Here is a 23,714-nt window from a genome sequence, read left to right on the forward strand (position 1 = left end):
TGGAAGCAAGACACTAAATGTTCATCTGGCTAATATGTGTGATAAAACATATTTAAGACATGCAGGTACAGATGGAGTAAATTACATTGTTTCTAGCCCTTGGAGTAATGATCAGAATGAAAAAGTCTTCCTTTTTAGGTGACTGCCATGACCACTAGCCTAAAAAGTCAGGCCTTTTCTTTGTTTTATGGCCTTGTAGAGCTTGAATGTGTTTCTACATACTGACACAGCTTCAGCAGGAAGACTGGAGAGTTGCCTCTGTCTGCTTTCTCATAAGCATAGGGTAGCTGATAGCTGAACAGTTACGTTGTCCTTCAGGGAAATAAGAGGTAGGTTTTGCCACAACTGACTGTATAAATAAGTGAACTTGATGAGAACACGGTAGAGGAACTATTACTATACTACGTTCATACTGTGTAGCACAGGTGATTGTGGTCCCATATGGTGGTCAAATACGTATTTATTTATTTTTGTAAATACATTTTTAATTATTTTTTGTCTTTCAGTTCAAAGCATCTGAACTAATTTTCAGATTCTTTCACAGCTCATCAGAATAGTGTTCTTATGGCCAGCTGCCAAAGGCACGTGTTGTATGCCCTTGCCGATGCATTTGTGTGACAAAAGTTTCAGGGCTTGTTGAGACTGCTTAGAGATTGTGTGAGAAAGAAGCTAGACCTGTTATGGCCTCATGCATAGTGTTAGAGGTTACACTGAGTGGATCAAAAGTGTGCATAGGAGCACATTGAGATTTAAATGTGGATGGTACTGACTGATAAATTCTGAAAGAGAAATTGAGAGAAAGTAATCCTATGTGCACTTCAGACAATCAGGGAGCAATCCAGGGAGCTAAGTTACTTGGCTGTGTAGGTGCTCTCTCTAGGAATCTAATCTGTTTTAGGCTGTAGAATGCTATGGAATGGCAAAGAACTGATTGTTCTTTCCAGACACAGCTTTTTAATATCTTTCTTTACTGCCTTTTAATCATTCACCAGTCCAGTCTTGACTTTCAAGAACCCAGTAAGAAGCCTGCCTTTGATTTGAACAGGAGCTTATCAGGCTCTGTAGGACCTGAACGTACAGCATAGTAATAAAGCAAAAAAGGTATTTAACCTAAGGAGTGAGTTGCCTGCTTTCATTCAGAAATATCTGGAGAATTGTGAAACACTGAAATGAATTTAGAAGTGGGTTAGAATTTTTTGAGATTTTAAAGTAGCTCAAGGTCCAGAATTGTTGGACAAGACAATTAAGGTACAACAAACATACTCGTCAGGTGGAGGAACAAAACTTCCTGCAAACCCGTTGAGCAAAGTTGTATTAGTGCCTTGAAATTTAGATAGGTATGTGTTAAGAATTGCTTTTAATTTGTCACACAATTCAATAGCACAAAAAACCTGTTGGGTTGCTAAACTCAATTTCTACATGTTCATGTAAAGTTTGGTGCACTAGTTTCAAGGGTAGAACTCGACTCTAAGCACAAAGACACAGCTGTGTGCTTGCAGTTAAAAAGCACATCTCATCCATTTTCTATTTTATGAGGTTTGCATTTTGAGCACTTTGTGAAAATCATCTTTGGTACATTTTCTTTTAACAGTCAAATCTTAAACTCTTAACCCTTTGAAAAAACTTTGATAGGGTAAGTAAGTTTAATAGGCCCACTACTTAGATAATTTTCCTTTGAGTACTTAATTGGTTTCAATCTAGACATATCTATCCCAAATAGCAGAACAATTCTGATAAATATTTCATTGTTTAATTCATATATCTTTAGACAGGCTAATTAGACATTCATACATAGATTTCTTTCATGACAAAACAGATGAAATTAACTCTCTCCTAAGAATATCAGGTGTTTAGTAATATCAGTGGATTTATAAGGCCTTGTAACACAGACATAAAACATTTTAATTGAAGTAATAAGATAGCCCCAGTAAACATCATTGTGACTGCTAGCTGTGCTGCTGGAAATACAGCATTTATAGACAGTTGTAGCACAGTTTACACTTTACTGATTTGTGTTCTCAGAAGTTCCCTGTTTAAATGACTGTTATGTTTTATTATAGCATTTTCAGCCCATTCAGTATTTATTAATAAATGAAAATCAGTTTGGGGAATTAATGAAAAAGAAACTGGGAACCAGCTAAGAATGGTTGGCCATTCCTAACAGTATTTTTAAAAAAAATGTTTTCACTTTTTTGTTTTTTAATTAAAATGTTTATGATGAATTCAAGATAGTCCTGTTGTGTAGAGGAACAAGACAAAACCAGTAGACATGACTACTTAATCTGGTTTTCAAGAAGTAAAAGGTTTTAATACTATGCCTGATAATCCCTAGCCCTGTGTGAGTGGATGTGGAAGTCACTAAACAACAGGAAGTTAACTGTTGCTAAGGATTGCCTACACATATCTGCATCTTTAACCTGGAATTTCATTTGGGTGATAACATATCTACTTTGGAAATTGTGTTTTTAACATTTGCTTTTCTTCCTTCTAGTATCGAGCAACTACTCTGCCTGCATTTAAGTATTATGTGACTTGTGCCTGTCTCATATTCTTCTGCATTTTTGTTGTGCAGATTCTTGTATTGCCAAAGTAAGTGGTATTTAACATGTATTCATTCCTAAATGCATTTGCCCATCAATGTAAAAGCTAAAAATGTACAAGTTAAAAATTTTGGAATTGTCAGATTACAGAGGTCAGTTCATGGAAATTAAACTGAACAGAGGGTGTTGAGGATTTCAGCCCATTTTCAAAGTTATGCTTCTTTATTTCTTTAATTTTAAACACTGTCAATAATGTGATGCCAAGCATTAGTGTCAATTCTTTAGTAATATTTAGTTTTTCTCTTTGCATTTAAAAACGTGATGATGACAGGGGTGAAATCTATATGTATATAAAGAAGTAATACAAGCTATAAATTTGAGCAATTAAAATTACATGTAAGTGTGACAATGGGATGTTGAAGTGGGACAACATGGATTGCAAAATTGGGACTGTGATTAAATAAATGTATTTAACATATCATTGTGATAATACTGCTTTATTCATCCTGCAAACAGAGCATTAATATTCATGAAATGTCTCTTCTTAAAACTAATTTTTAAATATTATAATAAATTACTGGAAAATTATTTTTATCAAAGATTATATATTATTAGCTAATTTATATTTGTGCATATAAATCAGCTATCTTTCTATCTGCATATTCTAGAAAGGCTGAGAAAAATGGAAGAATGTTCCAATAAATAGATAAACTTTATTCTGTTAGACTTCTTCAAATGTAATTTTGCTGTTGATTGTTTACATAGTGGAAAGTTGATATTTAGTTTTATAGCAATTGTTTCCAAAGCCAACACTTTATATTCCCTGTGATGCAATATTTATTCGCTCATAGTCTTTTCTACTGTGCAGTGCTTTCAGAAGTAGTATTTATAAACTGAGTTGATCATTTGGTTTTGTGCTGTAGTTCTTACATCTTCATTCAAAGCCAGAAGGAATTGTTAGGTCATTATAAATTGACTTACTGCAGACTTCTTTTATAACGTATAAAGTTTTATGGACTTCTTTTCACACATTAAATATTTTTCTTTGTTAAGGCTTTCCCAGTTATTTTCTATCATGGAGACACAAGCCGCAAAGGGATACTTTTCCAAGGGTTCAGGAGTATACTGCGCATGGTTCAGTCTGACTTTGGGCATTACTATTGAAAAAAATGAAATTTAGACTCTGACTTTGGGCATTACTATTGAAAAAAATGAAATTTAGACTCATGACTAATTGTCATTTTGCATACTGAGTCTACTTTACAAGCTTATACTGTATTTTGATTAGTATGGGAATTAATTCTGGGAAATTTGTGGTTCCAAACTTGAATCTAACTAGTTCCAGCAGCATGATTTAGGAATCTATTCTTATGTTTTGATTTCAGTCATGAAAATGAATCTAGATTTATCACATATCTTATATCTGGTAAGATGCTCATTCTACTGCATCATTATATCTCTTAAACCAATTGTGCAGCTCTTTAAAATATATCAGACACGTTAAAACAGTGAACTCTAGGGAGCTGTATTCAACTAATGGAAGTGTCCTCCAACTTGTAAAAGCATATGCTTATATTACATGATCTTTTTCTAACATCAGAGTAAAAGACACATCTGATTTAGCATTTCCATTACCCAAATGTAAATTATCTTTTGGTCATTTTATATGGCTCCATTTTAAATTGTAACAAGAGTGTAAAATCAGATATTGCCAACATGAACGGTATTCTGCCTCAAGGGGGTCATGTATTAATTAAAGGGCTGGAAGACAGAAATACACAGGCATCTGCATATTTTCTGGAAAACTAGGAGAATTGCAAATTAAAAAAAAAAAAGTTGAAAAATCAACAGTGTATGTATTAATCACAAATGTAGCATGAATTGAACATACTCCAGTGCTGGAGTATGCAAATATTACTGCTTCCCAGCAAGAAAAATAAAGAAATAAAGAAATTATAGTTTAGTTTAAAATCCTATCTAGCCTTTTTGTTTTCTTCCAAAAATTCTACAGGATTTTTGAATGGTGGTCTAATGAAGACAGGGAGATAAACTATGTCTGTCATTGGGTTTTATTGATTCACTATTCCATTAATCTGCTTTTGCAGCAGTGTAATATCATTGATTTCCATGCAGGCACACCACCTGCTGCTTTAAAGTAGATTTGGAGATATTTGATGGTGAATAACATCCAGCAAGTTCCAAGTAATATCTCCAAGATCATAAGCCATCGATTTAAAGGCTGAAATAATCTATTAATCTATTTTTTTAACTTATGTGGTGTTTTCATAATAAACTTTACACAAAGTGGTAAATATAAATTTAATGAAGTAAACAATATCTTGGGGTGAAATGTATCATGAGGGGTAGGTCTTTATTGTGACATTAAAGATGCAGCAAACCTTGATCATTACATTACTTCAGAACAGGCCTTCAGTGGTCTTCTAGCATTTGTGGTTTACCAACTGACAGAAGTATCTCTAGTAACTCACAAGAACCCTACATTCTTTATTTAGGGAACCAATGAACTAACATGGAATTGGTAGTGGGGTTTTTTGAAATACAAACTGATGAACTGCTGAAAGTATATTCCTATTGAACAGAAGTTAGATCTTGTAGTATTCCCGTAAGGGATTTGTTTTGGGATACATGTAAGGTTTTTCCCAGTCTTCACTCTCTGAGGCAGCTATGTTCAAGAAATTGTCTTTTTGTCCTGAGTCATGCCAACTTAACAACTGTCTTGGTTGTTAAGCCACCCATCAAAGGTGGCTAGGAGGCCTTAACATGGTATTTTCAGGGACAGCTGAATTCCTTCATAGAAAAAGTATTACGGAAATACTTTGTCTGAGAGCAGGCATGTAGAATACAAAAAAACTTAAAAGAATGAAAACCACTATTACTACCTATTTGTCTGCTGTATGTGATGTAAAAAAAATAAATAAGTGGAGTTATAATACTTGAAGGATTTTTCTTGACACTGAAACTGCCATAAAGTTAGCCATTGAATCCATGAGTGGCTTAGGGAAAGCATCAGTTAAATTAAGAAAGAAATAGCTACAATTAGATACCAAAAAAAGTATGAATTTAATATTGCCTTGTATAGTTCTCATTTGTAATTACTTCATTATGATTTTATCACCTCAAGAGAATTTGCAATCAAATAGTTCAAAACATGAATGTTAATTATGTGGCAAGCGAGGGAAGTTTTCTATATCCCATTAAGGGACATGTGCTGTGAGTCATATATTTTCCTAAAAGTTACAAAAGTGTAGAAAGAATACATTATCTTTTCAGTTTTTCAGTATCTATATCTTCGTAACACTTTTTTATTTTTCAGTTAAAATGTTGCCAACATGACATATAAGTATATAAATACAATTTTTTCTAATCTCACACCATCTGATAACAAATGAATTATTCAAATGAATTATTTTCTTTCAAAAAAAGAAAAATATGAAAACGATGGCCAAGATCATAAATTAGACTTGGAACTATCTGAAGCCTGGGAAGTTCTCATATTGTTTCCTTAATTTTAAACTCTGCCCCTCTGTTGGTTATTGACAAGGCTTGTCCTGTCAGGGCTCCATGTGCAGCACTGTAGCAGAAAGAAGACCTTTCAGAAATTAGATCACTCCTTGAAGCGTAAGAAGGGGCAGGTAAAAAGTTAGCTGGCTTTACGGATGCCAGGTGCTCTTTTGACAAAATAGTTTGCCTGGATCTGTCAATATAGTTCATTTGGTCACTTGTGCAGTGCATTTGATGACTTGACACAGTAAAGACCTGTACAGCTTTTGTAATGATCCAGTCACCAAAAACAAAACAAAACAAAAGTGTTATGGCTTTCATATGGTTGTTACCTCAAATGAGGCTTGTTTATGGTGGCACTTAATGTTTAGTATTCTTCCTTCCCATTATAGCACTTTCAGTCCACTTCTTTCTGCCTAGGAGCAGCATGAAACTGTTTCAGCTTAGCTTAACTGAAACAGAAGTCCTGCTGTTCCCAGAAAAGAAGGGATTGTGAGGAGCAAAAAGGTTACAACTTTTTTTCCTCTGTGTCCACCACTCAAATCTGGATTCTAAGATACCACTTTTCCTTTTCCTTATCCTCAGTCCTTTTCTCTTTGCCCTGTTAATCAGAATCTTTTTCACCTTGCTATGTAATTATTTTTCTTGTGCCACCCCCATAACATCATTGATCATGTAAAACAGCCACAAAGACCTTTTGTTCTTGCCTGTGGCCCACATGATTAAGTACTCTTTGCATAAGCTCTTCTTATGCCATGTTAATTTTATTTCTCTTGCTCTGCAGTTTCTTTTACAAATATCTTCATTTCTTCTTACACTTCAAACTTTAGTCATAAGGCTATTCATTTTTTTAAGTTGTGAAGGCTACTTTTTTTGTTTCCTTCATGTTATAGAAAGGATAGCAATAGTTTGAAATGCAGGAATGATTTCTTGAATCTTATTGAAGGACGTACATGATTGAAAATGTTTATGCACATATGAAAAACAAGCCTGTTAATTATATACTTTTTCTTTCATCTCTTCTGTTGCTTACTAGATTTTCAATTCCTAAGAGTAGCGAATGCAGCATTGCACATGCTGATGTACAATTTACTGTCTCAGTCTCTATAAGAAATCCTTGGAGAGCATAAGCAATAATTATTTTCTAATAACTTCTAAGAGAAACATTATTTCAAGATTAATATATGTTGTGAATTGTCAGTTGTTTGTTTTTCATCAGCTGTTCACGTCAACGTAAAATCTGATGAATACTTAGCATATAAGAGGTTCTCTGAATGATTGGCAGGAAAGCTCATAAATTATTCTCCAAAATGCTTTTAATGGCAGCAATGTGGCATAAAATTGATTTCTGACATTAATGCTTTTTTTTGTTCTTTCCTGAAGATAGCTTCTAGAACACTCTTGTTAACACAGATCAAAATGTTTTCCAATATTTGTATGTAATTTAAAGGAATTTATCCGTAGAGTTCTGCTCTGAAATCTTTAGTCTTGTACTTTCTAAGCAGTACATATTTGAATTAAGGAGGCATCTCTAAAGAACAGAGATGTATGCTATTATTAATTAGTAATGTTTATTATGGTTTTGTGGGAAGAGTTCTAAAACTTATTCTAAAATGTCGTACCAATATTTCTAGTGTACACGGTTTGATAAAATTGGATATTTGCTGATGCATAAAGGAATTTAGAGATACTTTTTAATTCTGTAAAAATGTTAAACCTGCGATTAAAACTGAAAGCAGATGCTTAGGTGAGGGAGTTTAGGATGTCATCTAGTTCCCTTGCTTAAACAACTCAGTTGATCCAGAGCTCCTGAACTCTTCTTGGCAATCATTAAATATAATCCTACTGCATTCTTCCCTAGGCAGCTGTACTAAGTAGCTCTTGCATGGTGCCTGATGGAGCAATTATATTCTACTGTGGTATTCATATTGAGAGATTTCCACATATGCAGAATGAATGCATGCCCAGATTGTTTCTGCATCCTTGTTTCTGTTTACCGAGTATCCAGTGATGCTGTTTTGGCTAGACTTTCCTATTTACAATGCACAAAACCAGGATGAGCTGGAACACTAAGCAAGGAGGGTTTCAGGAAGACTATAGATTATTCAATTTTTTCATTCAAATTCTGTTGTAGTTTTTTCTTTTCTTCATGGTGTTTAGTTTTTCTTCCCATCTTGTCTTCTGGTCTTTCAAAACCTACTGGCCAGACAGTCAAATTTGATATAAAGTGGAAATTTTCAGAGATATGGAATCCCTATCCATTCATGAAACAGTAGTCACCATAGTAAGGCCCGTGCTGACTGAGAAACTGCAGCATCACAGATATCACAGTTTCTAGCCACAACAATGGAAATAATTGCCCCATGCTATTGCTTTCCCTACCTTAAGGAGGAATGTGCTCTACCAACAATTTTATTTTGTGTATCTATTAGACTGAAATTATTTTAAGATCAACAGCATAAAAATGAAGCAATAAGGATCTTCTTTAATACAAGATCTTCTTCTTGCTTTCTAAACTAAAAGCAAAACAAAGTGTTGCTGCGGTTAATGCATTCTGTCACTTCAATTATTTCTGTGAAAATTATTATTTTCTCATGGTAATAGTTTTGCAAAGTCAGAACTAAAGCAATTTCAATCATTCCTGAGTTGAGAAGATGGCAGGGAAAAGTCTTATAATTCTGGTAGGATCAGAAGTGGTGTTCCATACTACTGATGTTTGGAAGTTGCACCATGCACATGGTAATTTTCCTGTCATCGGTATTACACACTAAGAAGAGTCATGCTACATGTGTGTAACGGAGATATTAATACCTGCATTCTTATTTGTTGTAGAACATCTATTCTTGGAATTTCATTTGGGACTGCATTTCTCTTGCTATCCTTCATTTTGTTTATCTGCTTTGCTGGACAGCTTTTGGTAGGTATTCAAGGAAATGTAACCCAGTAGTTAATGATTTCTTTTAAATAATATGTTCTGATTTTGCCAAGTCACTCTGCCTTCGTAGAGTACCAGTTAAATGAGAAAGGCTTGCACGCTCAGGCTTCTGAGAACATTGTTTTGTCTATATTAGCTGACCGTAAAATGTCCTCATTTGTCTGAAAAACAGAAAATGCCACTGCAATAGCTATCTGTATCTACATCGATATTTTATTTCCCACATGAAGCTGGATCCTGTGAGAGGTTTGCATTATTGTTTTATTGATTTTGTTTTCAAAATTTTTGCTATTGTGCTTATAGGATGTGACTCATGAGTGCTTTAATTTGTCGGACTGCATATTTGGTTAAGTATTGTGTAAGACCATTTTCTGAGTTTAGAGAATATTTCATGACAGTTTAATTTTATATATAAAAATTTTACAGTAACATTCTAATTTTGCCGTTGAGTGGTCCATGTTTTATTGTAATGCCTATTAGTGAACTTAATAATATGTTGAATTTGAGAATTTCATTTAATTCAGGATTTGGGCGAAACTTTAAGGGTTTCTCAATGTAGTTCACAAGTAGTATCGTCCTCTGTTCAGTTATTCTCAAATAGATTCAACATATAACTCTATCTAGAACAAGTTATTTCAGGTTTTGTTAGAAAGTGAATGCAATTTGAATTTGTCATATTATCTAGAATAAAACTATCTGTATACTTGTCCCTTAGTCCACACTTCTCCTTATCTGTATTTGCATTTTTCCACAAGCTCCCATAGAGAAGGCTGAGAGAAAAAAAATTATAAAAAATGAAAACATGCACATGGGAATGCCAATTACATCATTATGCAGTAAATCAGTAAGGAAAGGTGGCAAGGCAGTTGAAGCAAGAAACAGAGGAAGAGGGATTTCATAATTTCTCCCTCTTCCCTTGTGAAGCTTGTGATTAACTAGGACGTGCTTTTAAGAAAAAGTAGCCTACATTTCAGTGGTCTTTCCAATAAGACAGGAATGCTGCCACTGCTCAGGAGTTAATCTGAGCTATAATGCAACAGCATTTTTAAATATTTTAAATCCTTAGAATGAGGTCCTAGAGGTATTGCTATTACTTAACAGCAAACATTAGTTCTCCTGTAATATCATGCTTGATTGCTGTTTGTTATTGACATAAGACTAAAATGATGGAATCAGAGTACTAGTGTTGAATAAGCAGATTAAAAAAAAAATAAAAATCATTCAGGATAAAGCCAGCCATTGTCTTGTAGGAAAAAGAGATGCCAGTGAAATGGTATCAAGAAGTTCTGGGACCCTCCTGACACTCTCCTGGTGGTTTTCATTATTAATATTTCCTAGGAGGAATACAAGCATACTTTTCTGCATTTAAAAGGATAGCTAAGCAAATATCCCCAGTCAGAGTTAAGGAGTCATACCACTTGAATAATATCTAACACCTACTTTCAGTGCTGGTTGTCCTACATCTTGTACATACTATAAATATTTCCCCAAAATGGAGACCAATTATTGCTTTTCTGTTGACTTACTTATGAAATGTTGTGTTCTAACCTAAATAGCTTGAAGAGGAGCTATTTATGTCTATGTCTTTATGAGTTCAGCTGCTCTAATGCAGAAGCTATGTTGCTAAGAAGCCTTTCAGCAAATAAGTTGCAACCATAGTTGATGAAATGCTGTCTTTCCTTCACAAGCATGGATGTAGTTCTGTAAGGTGATGGATGAGAGGCAGCTAGCAAAAGAGACAGTAGTTTTATCTTTCCTGTCCTCTCCCTAAGATTTCTTCCTTCATATCAAAATGCAAGTATCGTTTCGTAGCTTTAACCACAGTGACCATTCTATGTTATGTTTTGATAACATTTCCGTTGTAGTATGTGACCCATAATTATAAATGCTCTCTTTCTAGAAGGAAATGCCTGAAATTCTCAGACTATCAATATCTGGGTTTGAACACTATAGTGTCGATATAAACCAAAATCCAACTTTATCATCCTAATCCCATTTGGGTTTGGTTGGGGTGAGGGAGTTACCAGTGTGAGGTCTACCCCCCTCTATTTCTAAAGGGACACATTTTAGATTCCCTTACAGAATGTGCGTAGTAAATGTGGACGTACTTGTGTATATACACACCTGCACATAATTAGTTTTAAATCTCAAAATATCTCTCTTCTAAAAATCCACAAACAAGATAATTTGTTGGGCTTTACTGACCCTGATACATGACATGTGGAGGGTTACACTTGGTTATGAGCCAGATACCCACCCAGCTGCTCATTCATTCTATGCCCTCAGCAAGGTGGGGGAGGAAGGTAGGATCAGGATGCTCATGTGTTGAGATAAAGGCAGGAAGAACACTTACCAAATGCTATCATAGAAAAAGTGGACTAAATTTGGGGATAATTAATTTAATTTATTGCCAATTAAAAAAGATTAGGGTAGTAAGAAGCAAAAGGAAACATGAAAGCCACACCATTGCTTCCCCCTTTTCCAAATTCAGATTCCCTCCTTCTTTCCAGTCTCCTCTACTTCCCCTGAGGCAGCACAAGGTGAGGTAAAGGGTAGTCAGCACACAGGTGTTTCTCTCTGCTTCTCCTTCCCTTACACTTCGCCCTTGCTGCAGCATGGGTTTCCCACAGACTGCAGTTCCTTCAGGAACATCCACCTGCTCTGACATGGGTCCTCCATGGACTGCAGCGAGGACATATGCTCCAGCATGGAGCACCTCCTCTTCCTCCTCTTCTTCCTTGCAACCGTGGTGTTCCCTCTGCTGTTCTCACCTCTCTTGTTCCTTCTTCATCTCTCTGTCCAACATTTTCTGTCTTTCCTGACCCAGGCTTTCCCCAAGGTGCCCACTCACGGCTGAGGGCCTTGACTGTGCCCTGCAGTGGGTCTGTTGGAGCTGACTGAAACCATCTGTGTCTGGCATAGGGCAGCCCTGGCTCCTGTAGGCACCGCCACCAACCTGGGCTCCTGCACCTGGTACATAAACTTGCAGTAGCAGTCAAATATTTACATGACACTTATAAAATTTATAGAGTGGGACCTGTAGTGCTGGCAAAGACATCAAAATGAGTTCAGGTTAGGACACCTGGCTGCCACTGCACTGCGCACTAGCCCAAATGCTTCAACACCTTGCCCACTCAGTCTTCACCAAATATAAACGGGTGTCCCCACTGCAAAGTACATCACACAAAAAAAACCAACATTGAACAAGCTTCTATGTTCTCATTTAATTGGTAAATGAAAAGAAATTCCAGACTGCAATGCTAAAATTACTAGCGCTAGTGGAATTTAATTACAATGTTGTAAGAAGTGATTTATGCTCACTCTTGCACTCTGAGTTTATTATTAGTTGATTTTACTGTTCAACAGTGTTGCAGCCCAGTCCAACACAATCTATTCTGGAGTGATAACATCAGCCATTGAATAAGAATAGGCATGTTTCCATCAAATGGTGTGGCAGAGTAGTAGCACAAATAACAAGGTTGCAGACTTCCAGAGCCTGCCTTTGTGGTGTGTCATTCTGTGCCAGTCTTGGGCAAACGGGCCAAGGACAGAGTGGGTTGACAGTTCTCGTAGAAAAAGTCATTTGCCCATGGGCATTAAACCTTCATCAATCCTAGCCAAAATTGGCATACATAACGAAACTTGAAATAGATTTATCTCTTTTATAGTCTAATTTCTTCTTTGTTCCTATGCATTTTTTTCTTTACTTTTTTTTAGGTAATCACAGTATTCAAAATTAAATCTCAAGACTATGAGTATTCTTGGTCTTAAAGATCCTTTTCGGCTTATATTTTCGTATTTAAAATGTAGATTTTTTTTCATTAATTTTGAAAATTGTCTTTCAAATTTTGTTGAGAGGTTTCCTTCCCAAATTTCATGCAGACAGATGCTGTCCTTTAGATCATGTATTTTCTGCGTGTCTTTATCTTCTTGAAGTGTAGATGAGTTCATCGAGTGAGTATGAAATGCCTTAGACCTGGTAACTGTTAGATGTGTTTTACCTTCTGTTGTGAATGCAAGGAAACAGAGATCTAGTTAGCTAAATGAGAGAATAGAAAGCGTAAAGCAAACAATAGAAAAAAAACACAGTAAGCACAGGAAGAAAAAAAATCTGTCATAGCTGAGGTAGCCGGCTGAAGCACTGTTAGTCTCAAGCAGATGTTCTTTGTGCACTGATTAAAATACTGTCTCAAAAGTTTCTTTGCATTACCTGGGACATGCATGCACTTAATTGACACCACATAATCTTTGTGCCAGCTACTTTCTATTAATAGGAAATGACTATTTGTTCCGTATATTTATCCCTTACAAGCCTATTTATCTACATCAGCTAAAAAGGAAGATTAGAAGTAAAAAAAATTCTTTCCTCATCTGAACATGTTTATAGTCTCTTTTAAATACTCAATTGAACCAAAGAATTAGGAAAACACAATAGCAACAAAACAAACATCAGAAAACAGTTGCCTCCACAGCTGAGAAAAATTCATCTAAAAGGTGCAGCCAGTATGTGAGTTGTCCTGTCCCTGCTAGAAAAGAGCATGTTATTTATTAGTTATGCCACACCACTGTAGACAGAGTTATACACAATCTTTAGCTTTGTTTGGAGGGATTTCTATTTTACTCTAAGGCAAGTGGCACATGTCCTTAACAGAAAGACTATGTACACCAAAGAAACTTAAAGCTCTGCAAGAACAGGAATATCAGCACCAGCAGTAGTTGGAAAATTTTTTGGCCTGGTATCTTACCTCTGATGTGTCTGCCTTAATGCAGATTTGAAAGAAAGATTGAAGCCTTTCACTTCCTTCAATAGTAAGACTTCTCTTGTAAATTAAGATTAAGATAGGCATGGAGGAAGGCAGTAAGCACCCAGAGAGGTACTCTGGCAGCTACAACAAGGTCCATAAAAGAGGCTTATCAAACCTAAAAGTCATTTTGATCAGCCTGTGGCACAGGCACTGCTATGGCAACTCCATCATTATTGAGTTAGGTACCATATTCAGATTTCAAGAACTGTCAGATATGTACTGATTTCAGTAACAAAAATCCTTCTCCATACTCCTCCTTGAGTTATTTGCTTATTTCATGTAAGGTGATTCTGACCAACTGAAGAGGTTGCCTAACCTGGTGAAAACCACACATTTCTTATGGAAGTTTTGCTAATAACTTATCTTTTAGTATTTTTGATGTGTTAGACTATCTTGATTTGGTTTTTTTTTCATATCTGGTAATGTTGCCTTTTAGCGTCCTTGGCCAAGATGAGATTGTAAATTCCCTCCAAATAAAGAGATAGCAGAATGTGCTCCTTAATACCAACAGACCAACATGCAAACAATTTCTCATGCGGTTAATTAATAAAAAGAACAAAAGCAGAGAGCATCCAGATTGTTTTGAAGGTTCTTTTACATGTATTATATGGGAGATGGTATCCATGATTTGTAAGTGCTGCAGTATAGTTGCAGATCAGGGCTGCTTCTGTGTTAGGAAATTTTGGGGTGGTAGTGGCTTGTTTGGAAATCAAGATGGTCAACGCAGACATGTCATTCAGAACTCTTTCCTCTAGTTCAGTGCCCCAGGTACTATGTTTAAAAAGTCGTTCAGGTTTCCTCTTTCTCAAAACCAGTGGCACTCCAAATATTTCATGTAAAACAGAAAACTTTGACAGGAGCGACTGAGAATGTCTTCTCTTAAAACAGCATATAACACACTGACTTTACGTTGTTTCAAAAGAGGAAAGCAACAAGGAAGTGCCAGGACTGAACTCTGAGTGGCTGAAGAAATGTTTATATAGCTTACTACTGTATTCTTTCCTTTGAATGAGATAGTTGAAGTAAGTAATAGAATCATAGAATCATTATGGTTGGAAAAGACCTCTAAGATCATCACGTCCCACCATCAGCCCAACATCATTGTGCCTACTAAACTGAGTCCTGAAGAGTCACATCTGCATGGGTTTTTTAACATCTCCAGGGATGGTGACTCCACCACTTCGCTGGGCAGCCTCTTCCAATTCTTCACCACTTTTTCAGTAAAGAATTTTTTCCTAATATTCAATCTAAACCTCCCCTGATGAAACTTGAGATCATTTCCTCTCATTCTTTTGTTCCTTACCTGAGAGAAGGGACCAATACCCACCTCACTTCAACCTCCTTTCAGGTAGTTGTAGACAGTGATAAAGTCTCCCATCAGCCTTCTCTTCTCCAGACTAAACAGTCCCAGTTCCCTCAGCCGCTCCTCATAAGACTTGTTCTCCAGCCACTTCACCAGCTTTGTTGCTCTTCTCTGGACACACTCCAGCAACTCGGTGTCCTTCTTGTACTGAGGAGCCCAAAACTGAACACAGTATTGGAGGTGTCCTCACCAGTGCTGAGTACGGAGGGATGATCACTTGCCTAATTCTGGTCATACTGTTTCTGATAGAAGCCAGGATGCTATTGTGCTTGGCCACCTGGACACACTGCTGGCTTCTGTTCAGCCAGAAGCACATGGCCATTTTAGTATGATTCTTTGTGAAGTACAGTAAACACTGCAAAGTGTGGTGAACTAAAAAACGTGATACTGACTTTATTTTTTTCCTGTTGTCTCTTTATTTAGGATTCTAGCTTTTGTCAGACCAATTGTACCATAGACTCTTCACCCTGATGCATTTTGTATGATTCCAAATCCCTGGCTTTAGGTTTACATGTGCCACCATGAAGTTAGAAAACTTGATGTGATAGGACTCATTTAGAAGTACTTGTGTCCTTTTTTATCAGCAATAGGACCTATAGAAAGTATGTAAAGTGTAAGCTTGTGTTGCTATACAAAAATCCCTCTTCTCCAAGCTTAGGACAGTGTAATCACTGTCAGCCAGTTCTTTGCATTTGAACTTTGGTATCTTCTTCAAGTCTGAGTGAAAATGAGCATTTAAAAAAAAAAAAAAACCACCTGACTTGAGGGGCTTTTTGTTACTCTTTATTCTTAGTAACACCAACATTAGTAAAATATTAAGTTGTATTTTAATGCAAAATTAAAAGAACTATAGAAAACAGGACTCACTGACTTTGTGTAAATAAGAGGTCTTCAGTGAAGATGTTCCAACTTCTGCCAGTATGTGTAAAAGTGTGACAGCTCTTGCGACACTGTCTCATCTACACACAGCTGTCACAATTAATTCTCACACCAATTCCTTGATCTCACTCAGAAAGACAGCATTCATTTTGTTAAATGCTGAAGTAGGTTTTTTTATGTTAGGAAAGACAACACAGGATACATTTTAATGACTTGAATATTCAAAATAAGTTATTACTCACCATCACACTAAGCTGTCATATTGAATTCAACATGTTCAGATGAAAAGGTAATACATTAGTCACCTTTCATACTACAAATACCTATTATTTCTAGTTGGTAAATGATAAACACTGAACCATGTTATGCCAGCTCCACTTAGAATAGACACAGAAGCTAATGCTACTGAGATCTGATATCTTACCCTTCTTGCATGCCTTCTAGAAATGATTACTTTCTTCTTTTCAGCTCATTTGCCATTTTCTTAAGAAAATTGCAAATAAGACATAACATTTACATGAAAAAGTGTTTGACTTAAGCTAATGAATCAGCAAAATAAACCTGCATAGTGCTGCCAGTTATATCAAGAGCCTGAATGTGATGATCATCCCACCGCTCCAGTTCTGCTTCCAGGAGTTTGCTAAATTTTCAGCAGTACTGCAGTTGTACTCTGTATGGACTGAACTTAGACTGCTCAAAAGTGAAACAAATTTCAGCAAATCGTCTAATTCACATAGAGAATTACTGATCAACAGTGTATTCTTTCACGTTTTCCAAGGAATTTCTACTCAATGATTTAAAGAGTGAATCAGCATTTTGTCAAAAACTTTCCTTTCAGAAGTCTTGTTGGCTTATCCTATGCAGGGTGCTCTCTCTGCTATTAGGGAGACCTGTCATCTATGTAACAAACCAGGTGGTCATGACAGACGTACCAAATAAACAATGATCCTTACTCTCCAGAACTCAGACCCATGAATTAAACAACCTGTCAAATACATCACTGAGTTCTGGTATGCCTCTGTTTTACAAGTGGAAAGAACTATCTACAACTTCATTTTTGAAGTTGCAGTCTAGCAACACTCATATTTTTCTCCAGATCACAGCCTGCAAAATCTGTAATTTTAGCAATAGCAGCTGGAAGTATTGAATTGATTAATCACACTGGCTGAATGATATATTGTTTCCTGACATTTATTTTATTCTCTAGGACTTTTATTAGTGATAAAGCTGCCCAGAGAACATTTTTTTTTTAAAATGGAAACAGAAAAAATAGCTTTTTAATGAAATTTAAAAAGTCATATACTCACAGAATGATAGAATGGTTTGAGTCGGAAGGGACCTTAAAGATCATCCAGTTCCAACCCCCCTGCCATGGGCAGGGACACCTACCACTAAATCAGGTTACTCAAAGCCCTATGCAGCCTGGCCTAGAACACGTCCAGGGACGGGGCTCCCACAGCTTCTCTGGGCAATCTGTTCCAGAACCTCATCACCCACATAGTCAAGAGTTTCTTCCTTATATCTATTCTAAACCTACACTCTTTCAGTTTAGAGCCATTCCCCCTTGTCCTGTCACTACATGCCCTTGTAAAAAGTCCCTCCCCAGCTTTCCTACAGGCCCCCTTTGGGTATCTGAAGGCTGCAATAAGGTCTCTCCAGAGCCTTCTCTTCTCCAGGCTGAACAAGCCCAATCCCTCAGCCTGTCTTTATAGGAGAGGCGTTCTATGCTTCTGTTCATCTTCATGGCCCTACTCTGGACTTGCTCCGATAGGTCCTTGTCCTTCTTATGATGGGGAATCCAGAGCTGGACACAGTACTCCAGGTGGCATCTCATCAGAGCAAAGGGGCAGAATCACCTCCCTTGACCTGCTGATAACACTTCTTCTGACACGGTTGGTTTTCTGGGCTGAAGGTGGATATTGCCAGGTTGTGTTTAGCTTCTCATCAACCAACATACCCTAAGTTCTTCGGCCCAGGACTGCTTTCAATCTGTTCTTCACACAGCCTGTATTTGTGCTTGGGGTTCCCTCAACTCATGTGCAGGACCTTGCCATTGGCCTCATTGGACCTCATGAGGTTCACATGGCCCCACCTCTTAAGACTGTCCTGGTCCCTCTAGATGTTTTCTTGTCGCTCAGTCATGTCAGTTGCACCACTCAGCTCGGTGTCATCTGCAAATTTTCTGAGGGTGCACTCAATCCCATTGTTTGTGTCATTGATGAAGATAATGAACGGTACAGACCCCTGAGGGACACCACTTTTCACTGATCTCTATCTGGACATTAAGCCATTGACCATAACTGTTAGAGTTTGGCCATCCACGCAATTCCTTATATACCAAATGGTCCATTCATCAAATCCATGTCTCTGCTTTGTTCAAATCTAGAATTATTGCAAGGAATTTTGGTACTGAAGCCACATAACTCAGTTCAAATGTATACAGGTACTCGGAAAGCAATAAAGCAGCCCTCAGCAATAAATGTAGTTCTCAGAGTGGACATTGCTAAGTAATCTCAGCAATTCTGTAGTACAATTTGTTCAATGATTATTTTAAAAACATGAAAATAATTCAAATTCAACAGCTTGAAGCACTGCTGTTAAAGTAGAAAAGTCTGAGAAGTTTTTGAAAGTAATATTCATGAATTTAGATATTGATCTAGTTCCTTCTTTCTGGCTAATCAGGACTGAAATTTGCTAGTGGAGCATATGCACATCCTGATTGTAATTATCCACAGGCACACTTGTGGTTGTTGGAGAACAAGGTCTGAAAGTTCAAAAAGGCATCTGGGCAGAAGTTTCTTGTTTAAAAATGCATGTTCCTTGATTTTGTGTGTTGTTGCTCTTTGTTTGGTTTTTTTGGTTTTTTTTGTTGTTTTTTTTTAATATGGGGGAAGAGTGATGTGTATATAAGGCTGCCTGTTTTTTCCCTTGTCTTTGCCCATCCTTGAAATTCCAGTTATTGTTTTGACATCTCTGAAACTGTCCAATCCACTATGCAAAAAAGCCTGTCATGAAAGAAAACAATATGTAAAAAACGTTCTAAGTATACAGTGGACTTGTCCAAATAGTGTGTAATTAGGAGGGAAATAGTTACGTGCAGTATGACAATGACCTTAATGTAAACTACGTCACATGTGTTGGGTCATAGTGTAATTTAGCATGATGTACCACAGCTATTGTACCTGAACTAATTGATAAGTGCTGTAAATTAATCCTATACTGGGTAGTTTTTAGTACCTGAGTCCTCATTTCAGAGACTTCCTGTTCTCTGCTGAGTGATGTGGCTGGAGTGAAAGCAACATGTAGAGTGTTTTCTGATAATGTTAAATAAATAGAGAAAATGAGTTGATAAGTGAGTACTTCGGACTACCGTTTTTCTTAACTTTTTATTGCTTAGTTTTAACAGAGTTTTCAGTACAGTTGAATTTGACATTTGCAAAGGGCACAAGATGCTTCAAGACAATGTTATCGCCTCATTGCTGAAGTTTTGGGAATATGACTATTTATTGGAATTGCTACAAACGGTTGATTATTCTTTGTGAGCATCTTGTGCCTCTAGGCAATATGCTTTTATGAATGGAGGCTATTGCAATGTATTCTTAGAAGGAGGTTGAATGAGTCAAAGTTTTTATTGTTGATGGAAGAAAAATTTTCTGTTCACTGAACAGTGTGGATTTGCTTTGCTCTGTTTCCTGTCACTTGAATTATCAAACAAGTCTTCAAACAAATTAAAGAAAAGCCTAGAAACCCTGCTATTTTGTAGACTGCCAGAGATATGTTTGTGTGTACAGCCTTTATCCTATGTGAGGAGACCTCTGCATCTCTGTTGAAGACTGTGCAGTCATGTTTTACCTTTTGAAGTTTTCTGACTGTATTAAACATTGCTCTTTCAATTGAGGTGGGGGAGATCAGTTTGTTTGATTTTTACTGATATGAGAGATAATGACACTGTTGTAAACTCTCTATTTGCTATTTATAATAATATATATTGAATGTTTAATAAGGCACTTGTAATTTATAATTATTGAACAGATTTTCTATAATGGCAGATATTTTAACTGTATTTGCATTTACTTTCATGTTTAATCATGATCTTGAGAACATAATACTGAATATTTCTGTCCAGTGTTTCAAGATTAATGCTGCCCTCAATCTTGAACCTTTTCAATTCTGCCTTTCTTTATAGTAATTAAATATACTAAAATAACTACTTTTGGGTTTTTTCTATTTTAAACTCTCTGCACTTAGCAATGTAGCAAGAAAGCATCAGCTTCATTGTTGTGGATCCTGAAATCATCTGGAATAATTGCGAACCGTCCTTGGCCACGGATCACTCTGACATTGACAACCACTGCTATAATATTAACTATGGCAGTATTCAACATGGTAAGGGAAAAGGGGGTATTTTTTTCTTGGCTTTTTTGTTTTTATAAGATCTTTTTCTTTGTTCAGTAGTTGTTCAGATGTCAAATTTATGGCCCATGGCTATGTCAGGAACATAATGATTACCAGAGACAGAAACCTAAAGCAGAACAACAGAGAACATAATGGAGACCTCTCCAAACTGGATACTCAGCAAGAACTTGGATCCAGTTTGTTAGAGAAAAATGTAATTTATAAGAAATAAAACATAGTTAAATCCCAGGTTTGAATTATGAGATCCCTTGCTTATCTCTGCATTGCTTAGAAAAACAGAATATTGCTCAAAGAATTAAGCATCTCTTTGCAGGATGTGTGGAAGACTTTTGTGCAAAACAAAGTAAGCTTTATTCAGATTTGTGATGCTCCTCTCCGGATCACAAAATGATCATAACATATACATTATTGAATTGCACATCCTTGTCTTTGGTTTTTGAAAAACAAAAAAAAATCAGTTACATTGAAACTTTGAAAGTTTTGAACTACAGGTTTGTTAGGACTTACCTCTACTTTAGGCATTTCAACCTGTTCTTTCCTCTCCTCTCCTAAAAGGGAAAATCTGTAATTCTATTATTCTTCTGTAGCCACAGCAAATACAGAGGAGTTCCATTATTAGGCTGCAAAAAGCCTGAATCCTAATGTCTTTGTTTATTCTGAAAGATGTGTTGTCTCATGGGATGAGCAGTATATGGGATAAATGGTCAGAATGATGTAACGTGGGCTTTTAAATGTGCATATCTGAAATTTTCAGTAGGACCTTCTCTCAGTTTTTTTTTTAATTGAATCATCCGACTCTTGTTTTCTTGATTTTTTTTGGGGGGAAAGTTGGTACTTTCTTTGTTTTGTTTTTTTTTTTTTTTTAAGGAGAGGAGATAGATAGTCTCAAAAACAATTGCATGCTCAAGAAAAATTTGCCTAATTGAATTTAGTGTTTAAGGCTGGTAGAAGAAAACTCAAAGAAGCAGTGGCTGGAAAATGAGAAAATAATCTCACTTTTTAGTAGCAAAGGCAGTTAGGAATGGAACAAATTATTGTGAACAGTTGTTGATTCTCCATCACATCTCATTCTCAACTAAAGACTGTATGCCTTTGTGAATGATAACCTTTAGCCAAGTAAAAAATTTATTTGGCATACTACAGGCCAAACACCAGAGATGTAGTAGCTTTTAAAATGTCAGTCAGATTAGACTTTCTCTTATTTTGAACTCTATAAATGCTCAAGAAGAAATGAAGTAACCTACTTGAGTTTAAAGTATACTTCGAATTAGAGTTCATGCAACCATATGGTTATTGATTAAGTTGAAAAGTGGGAAAGAAGATACGATCATCAACTGTTTCTTCCTTAGAATGAAGTTCTATTATTGTATGTAGACTATTTCAGATTTGGCCATCAACTAGTAAAAGACATTTTAGCAAAAAAGTAGCTGTTCAGTACATTATTTTTGGAAAAAAAAAATAAATCGAGTGAAGTCCATGGACTGAAGGTTACAGTAAAACTTAATAGGCTGCATTTTAATGTTTTTGTGCCTTATCGGTAATGACTGCAGTATTACAAATAATCATGTTCCATGATATTCATAAGATGATAATTTTAAATACAATTCCCACCTTGAAACTAAACCTTAATAGTTTGACTAGCAAAAATTACTTTAAATGTGATTGTGAAATTTGCATTTCCTTAATATTAATAGCAAATTGTGGGAGAAACTCTGAAGTATCATTATTATATCTCCAAGCAACGTGTACTTAATAGCAGAGTCCATTAACTGCATTTATTTCCATGAACTCTTTCAGTAAAAAAAAGGCAAAATGTAGCCATTAAGATTTAATGGAGATGAAAAGTGTGTAACCATCCCACGCCCAATAAATCATAATTAAGACCAAAATGTCAAATGAAACCCAGTCTTTATGGTCAAGGGACACTAGAAAAGAGTGGGGGTGCAATTTTATTTCTAATTATCTGCTTCAGCAGACATCTGAATCTAGTGTTCATGTTTAAGAGGTGTATAGTCATGATCAGTGGAAGGAAGTTGAAAAACAGTTAATGTGACAAAAGTTTCAAATACTTCTTAGCTGAAAGGACAGGGTGACTAATGCTGCTTCCACTGAGTATTAGAACTGGTGCCATATATAGAGAGCAACAATCAGCGGGTGAGGAAGACCATTTTTGTGAAACTGACCTATATTAAACAGAACATGAGAAGCCATACTGCAGAGAACAATCTAGACATTTCAGAGAGACAGTAGGGCTGAATGACTGCAAAGGATCAACTCTGGGAGCTAAATGAATGACTGTATACGATATATCAAATGATTATGCCTCACCATCCTCTGGGATTCATGTGATCTCAGTGAAAGTGGCATGATGAAAGAACCCTGAAAGAGCTCCTTATTTCAGTCACTACTGCATCAAATGCATGAATGGTTCTTGGCACAGCAACAGAATCTCAGGGCTATACTGTCCCAGGAATGTGCCTTGACTACCAGCTTTCAGGGTCAGGATGTTAACTTGCTTTCCTGTCTTTCACCCACTGGATTTTGAGCAACTGGACTATTTTCTCTGAAACAACATGTCTTTAGAAACATACGGACTGACAGAGGTGTATTTCTGTTCCATTGTTTAATGTATGCTTGTGAGCGTGGTTTGTCTTAAATTATGCAAATATTGGACCCATACCATTCTCCTTCTAGTCATGGCTGATATCTTGTGTTTTAATAATAAAAATAATTGAGAAGATCTGCTTCCATTCTCGTAGCAGGCAGTTTGTTTATTTAATATACCTTCCTTTAGTGTAGCTAACTCTATTAATACAGTTGCTGGCCTTGCTCAGTGCTATATTTTTAATAGGCAAGCTCTTCGGCAGATGTGTTGTAATTATATATCCCTACAGTGACAAGCACAATGAAGAAGCCCTCCTCCAGAATAGGAGGGTGCCTAATGCATTTCTTTTAAGAAGAATAAACCTGCGCTGTCTAGGGCTGGACCTTGCCTAGGAGCTGGAAGGAGAAAGGGGAATGCTCAGTTGCAGTCAGGTCATTTAGGTTGTACATGCAAGACCCCACCACAAATCCATTCCAGATTGTAGAGAGAATTTAAGAAACTTACTAAAATCAGTATCAGTCTAGGTAGACTGGACTAGCAGAGATGCACTAGCAGGTGAGATAGCAAGCAATTGGCACAAACCATCCTGAGATAATGTTTACAGCAGTTCTGGTGTCTTTCAAGTGTGTGAGGCATGCTGTCACATGAT

General features: G+C 36.4%; 1 protein-coding gene across 1 annotated transcript in view; it reads left to right on the plus strand.

Annotated features, from left to right (window-relative positions):
* Positions 1-23,714, plus strand: part of ADCY2 (adenylate cyclase 2) — a 230,750-nt gene that overhangs the window by 161,967 nt on the left and 45,069 nt on the right. The window contains exons 14-16 of the mRNA XM_054060772.1: positions 2,492-2,589; positions 8,895-8,979; positions 20,293-20,430. Of these exons, the coding sequence (XP_053916747.1) occupies positions 2,492-2,589; positions 8,895-8,979; positions 20,293-20,430 (321 nt within the window). The remainder of the gene's footprint in view (positions 1-2,491; positions 2,590-8,894; positions 8,980-20,292; positions 20,431-23,714) is intronic.

The sequence above is a fragment of the Cuculus canorus genome, chromosome 2 (genome assembly GCF_017976375.1).
Source record: "Cuculus canorus isolate bCucCan1 chromosome 2, bCucCan1.pri, whole genome shotgun sequence".
Taxonomy (NCBI): Eukaryota; Metazoa; Chordata; class Aves; order Cuculiformes; family Cuculidae; genus Cuculus; species Cuculus canorus.